General features: G+C 33.4%; 1 protein-coding gene and 1 long non-coding RNA gene across 2 annotated transcripts in view; one reads left to right on the top strand and one right to left on the bottom strand.

Annotated features, from left to right (window-relative positions):
* LOC106465323 (ubiquinone biosynthesis monooxygenase COQ6, mitochondrial-like) overlaps positions 1 to 4,282 on the bottom strand; it is a 62,255-nt gene that overhangs the window by 14,690 nt on the left and 43,283 nt on the right. The window contains exons 11-12 of the mRNA XM_013925533.2: positions 3,736 to 3,851; positions 2,803 to 2,969 (exon numbers count right to left, since the gene is read on the bottom strand). Coding sequence (XP_013780987.1) covers positions 2,803 to 2,969; positions 3,736 to 3,851 — 283 coding nt within the window. The remainder of the gene's footprint in view (positions 1 to 2,802; positions 2,970 to 3,735; positions 3,852 to 4,282) is intronic.
* Positions 1 to 4,282, top strand: part of LOC111087234 — a 14,926-nt gene that overhangs the window by 3,976 nt on the left and 6,668 nt on the right. The window contains exon 2 of the long non-coding RNA XR_002611950.1: positions 370 to 373. This is a non-coding gene — a long non-coding RNA (uncharacterized LOC111087234). The remainder of the gene's footprint in view (positions 1 to 369; positions 374 to 4,282) is intronic.

Below are 4,282 nucleotides of genomic sequence, written 5' to 3'. Positions count from 1 at the left end.
TGAATGGTAATTTATAATCAGTCACAAGAACGTCGAATATGAATCACTTGAAAAAACAACGGGGGTGCTTAACTTTTTTCCTAGGTGTATATATATATACAAACCTAAAAAAAATTATTTCGTTTCACATCCTCCACACGCAAAATTTGATAAGGCTTAGCAACCTACAGCAAACAAGTACAAAGTTTGTAACTAAAAGAGAAAATTGTTTGCCATACTTCTTTATCTACTATTCTATGTTTTAAGAAAAATAAATTTAAGAACTTATTTGTAAATAGTAATAATGTATATGTGTATATAATGTATTATAACTGAAATGTGACTGTATTTTACAAAATATACTAGTCCACTAAAACACAGCTAAGACAGGTTAGTTTTTAAAGGCCAGTTTTATATTCTTGGATATGGTAACAAGAGTGCACATGTACCATGTCATTGCAACTTCTATAATGTTAGCCAGGCATGGCTGAAAGGTCAATATAATAAAAATAATTAATATATAATGTTATAAGGTTTAAGCTATTTAGTCTAAACATTTGTGCTTTCATATTATAGTTGGTAGTCATTCTGGAACAAAAAAAGCATACTTTGTATTTATTTCCTAATTTTTTATGGTGGTTATAAGGTCGGTCAAATCGACCCATCCCATACAGAGATACAGTAGTGAAAATAATGGAAAAAATATAGTTTTTTTCTCGAAAAACATTTGATAATTATCTGGAGGTTATAAAGATTTTCCATGTGAAATTTGAAATTGATGCATAAAAGTATTTTAATCTTAAAGTCAAAATCACTTTGCATGTTGGATAGGCAACATTCGGAAAGAAGAAAGACACGATAAAAACATTATTTAAGGAATCTTAAAACTTAATTTAAAAATCTTATATTTTGTATATGAAAGCCTTATAATGTTTACTAATAATCTACAAAATTGTGTAAGGATATGACTACATTATCAAAACTCATAGTATAATTACTATCATGGATACGAGCTGGGTGGATCCCACCCAGCTTGTATCGGTAGGGTTAAAACAGTTGTATATAATTTCTAAAAAGAAGACAGAAAGAAGTTTTATACATATGACAGAATAAAAGAAATGCTATGTATTTATATTAATCTAACACTTCACATCAGTCATTCTCAACAGGTGGGCTGCAAAATGCACAGTTATTGTGTGCTGCAGGCCTGGACAACTGTGACTGCCCTAAGCTAGTCATCAACTGTATACATTATCCTTTACTACTGTGACAAATAACTAAGTGAGCTTTCAGGTGCAAATTGTGGAGAAACCCTGCTTTCGATAATATCTCATTTCACCATTTCTTTCAGTCATTAGACCTATATAGTATTATTACAAATAAGCAAGTGTGTAAAATGGCTTTCAGGGGGACAGTTACACACATAATGGCATAGTATAGGTAGTGGCCAAAAAATAGAAAAACCACTGTCTCAGGCATCGTTCCAGAATATCCCATACATGCTCGATTGGGTTCAGATCTGGTGACTGAGAAGACCATGATATATGGATAAAGTCAGTGTCGTGTTCCTCAAACCATTGGGTGACTACTCATGTTTTGTGAATGGGGGCAGTGTTATCTTGAAAGACACCCCCTCTCTGCAGGACAGAAATGCTGTAACATGGAGTGAAGATGATCACTCAGTACCATTAAGTAACAATTGGCTTCGACCTTGCATTCTAAGGCATCCAAACCATGCCAGGAAAATGCACTCCACATCATTACAGAACTGCCAGAACTATTCACTGTTGGAACCAAGCGCTCAGGGCTGTTGAATTCTTTAGGTTGGCACCACACCATTTGTCAAGAACATGGTGAAGGATGAGTCATCTGACCATATCACAGTTCTTCACTGCTTGGTAGTTCACAGTCTGTGCTCTTTGCACCATTGGATGCACAAGTGTGCATTGCAAGGTGTGATGAGCAGTTTGTGCACTGCAACTCGACTATAGTATCCCATTCTGTGGAGTTCTTGGCGGACCGTTTTTGATAAAAGTGGCTGCTCTCATCCCAGATTGAAATTTGCAGTCAATTGATCTGCAGTTGTTTGCCTGTTTTGCCTTGCAGTTCGATTTGGTGCATGGACATCACGATCCTGGAGTACTCACTTCCACTCACTGTTGCTCTTTGCTGATGATGTCTTTCCCTCGGAGTTCCATGCTGACATCACCTTAGACACCCCTGCTTGTGAAGTATCAGCAAGTTTAGCTGTCTTGGTCACTGAAGCTCCCACCAAATGCACCCTAATAATCACCCCTATTTCAAAGTCAGCGAGGTTTCCTCTTGCAACGATACTAGCCATGATAATAGGCAACCAGGCCTGTCCAACATTTTTATACATGATCCTACGTATGCTGGGATGTTATTTGCTTAATTAAAGGATGAACCACACCTGTGTGGTAGCCTCTGCATTGCATATACTTGTTGTCCCACATTTACCCATTTTGTAGTCTACTACCTGTAAGTAGCTATGTTACTTAATGGTTTTTATTTTATTACAGATCATAAATTGACCAAAACAATCAAATATATATTTTAAAATGTCCCATTGTTATCATACTGTATGTTTGAAGTGTACATTTCAGATATTGTGATGTTTATGAGTTATTGATTTTTATGAATGCTAATGCATAAGGAGTCAGTATAATGCCACTGGCCTAGTAAGGACTAAATACTTGAGAAAAGTCTTAAGTTTTAGGATTAAATTGCTAAAAAACCACAGAAGGAAATTTGTTTTTCATTTCAAACTAAAACTGCTAGTAATAATGGAAAATAAGTTTTTACCTTAATAGGCCTAAAGGTATCTGTCAGATGTAGGCCTAGGCTACGAAGAAGAACAACTGGTAACAAGTCTGTACTGTACAGTCGGTTTAGTCCATCTATAACACACATGGTTGGCACAATATGACGTTGTCGTTCAGTTTCATATTCCAAAAGCGGTTCCAGTGTCCCTAGCAAAAAACAAGAATATTTCTTAACATACTTATCTTAAAATCAACTACTTTTCTCAGTTCATTGATTTAGTTTTTCTGATATTCATTATTTGCCAGAAGATATACTATATTTTTCACTATCTGTTAGGTCTCGTTATTCCTGTTTTCTTCCAAAAAAAAAAAAGTAAAAATAATAATAAAATGTACTTATAGTTCTTTATTATAAAGAGTTTATAGTATAAATTTACATATTATCAAAACTTCTGGTTTTATCATTTCTACAGTAGTCTTCTAGCTTTTCTAAAGCAGATCACCTCACTGCTGCTTATCATCAATTTTACCTTCTCTATAAAAAGTTTTGGTTGTTTGAGTAAAATTTGTTCTATGACTATATATAAATACATCTAAAAATAATTAAAACGTACATGTTTGCATCACAATCATGGAATTTGTCAAACGTTTAGTAGTTCTTTTTTTTTACACAAATTTATTTGACAACACTGGTGGTTAAAATAACTCATGTTTAGCTACCTGGCATATAAACCATAAACTCAACTTCATAACAGCAAAAACTAATCGAGCCATAAGTATTAAATTCTGTTCTCTATCCAATAGCTTTAACCATAGTTTACATAATTAATACCTATATAAAACAACAACAACAAATTTTAATCATCTGTGTCTTTCTTTTGACCTAACCAACTTTATATCCAGTTTTAGTAGAAGCAACCCTGATTTGCAACACTCTGATAACACCTTGAGATGAAATACTTAACATACTTACCAATATCATTTCCATCATATACAGAATTGACTAGAAGTTTAGCGAGAGCCTGAACATCGCCAAAGCCAAGATTTACACCCTGTCCTGCAAGTGGGTGGATCCTGTGTGCTGCATCACTATCATGAAAGGAAATGCATACTATTGGATAATGAGGAAACTAGTATTACTCTCATGTTTCAAATAATAGTACAGGGTGAAAAAATATTAAGAATTTAAAAATAGTGCAGGGAGGAATAATAGTATGAAACTGAATTTTGTGTTTTTCATTAAAAATAACTGAAAAAATAATCGTGCATACCCAAAAAAGCATCGTGCAGTGTGGAAAATTTCTCCAAAATTAATAATCGTTAGAGTAACTAACCATATCAACAAAAATATTCTAACCAAATTTATTCAAGTATGATCATTTCTGATGATGCCTGAGATTTTAAGTTACATTCAAGATTTTAAACTACAAAATAAATATTCTAATACACTTGGTATCAAAATGTAGTTAATAAATCAACTTTTAATATTATGGTTTAATTTTGAAAGGAAATATTTAAAT

Source organism: Limulus polyphemus, unplaced genomic scaffold (assembly GCF_000517525.1).
Source record: "Limulus polyphemus unplaced genomic scaffold, Limulus_polyphemus-2.1.2 Scaffold1909, whole genome shotgun sequence".
Classification (NCBI taxonomy): domain Eukaryota; kingdom Metazoa; phylum Arthropoda; class Merostomata; order Xiphosura; family Limulidae; genus Limulus; species Limulus polyphemus.
The sequence above is the reverse complement of the archived record's forward strand: the minus strand, read 5'-3'. Positions and strand labels throughout refer to the sequence as shown.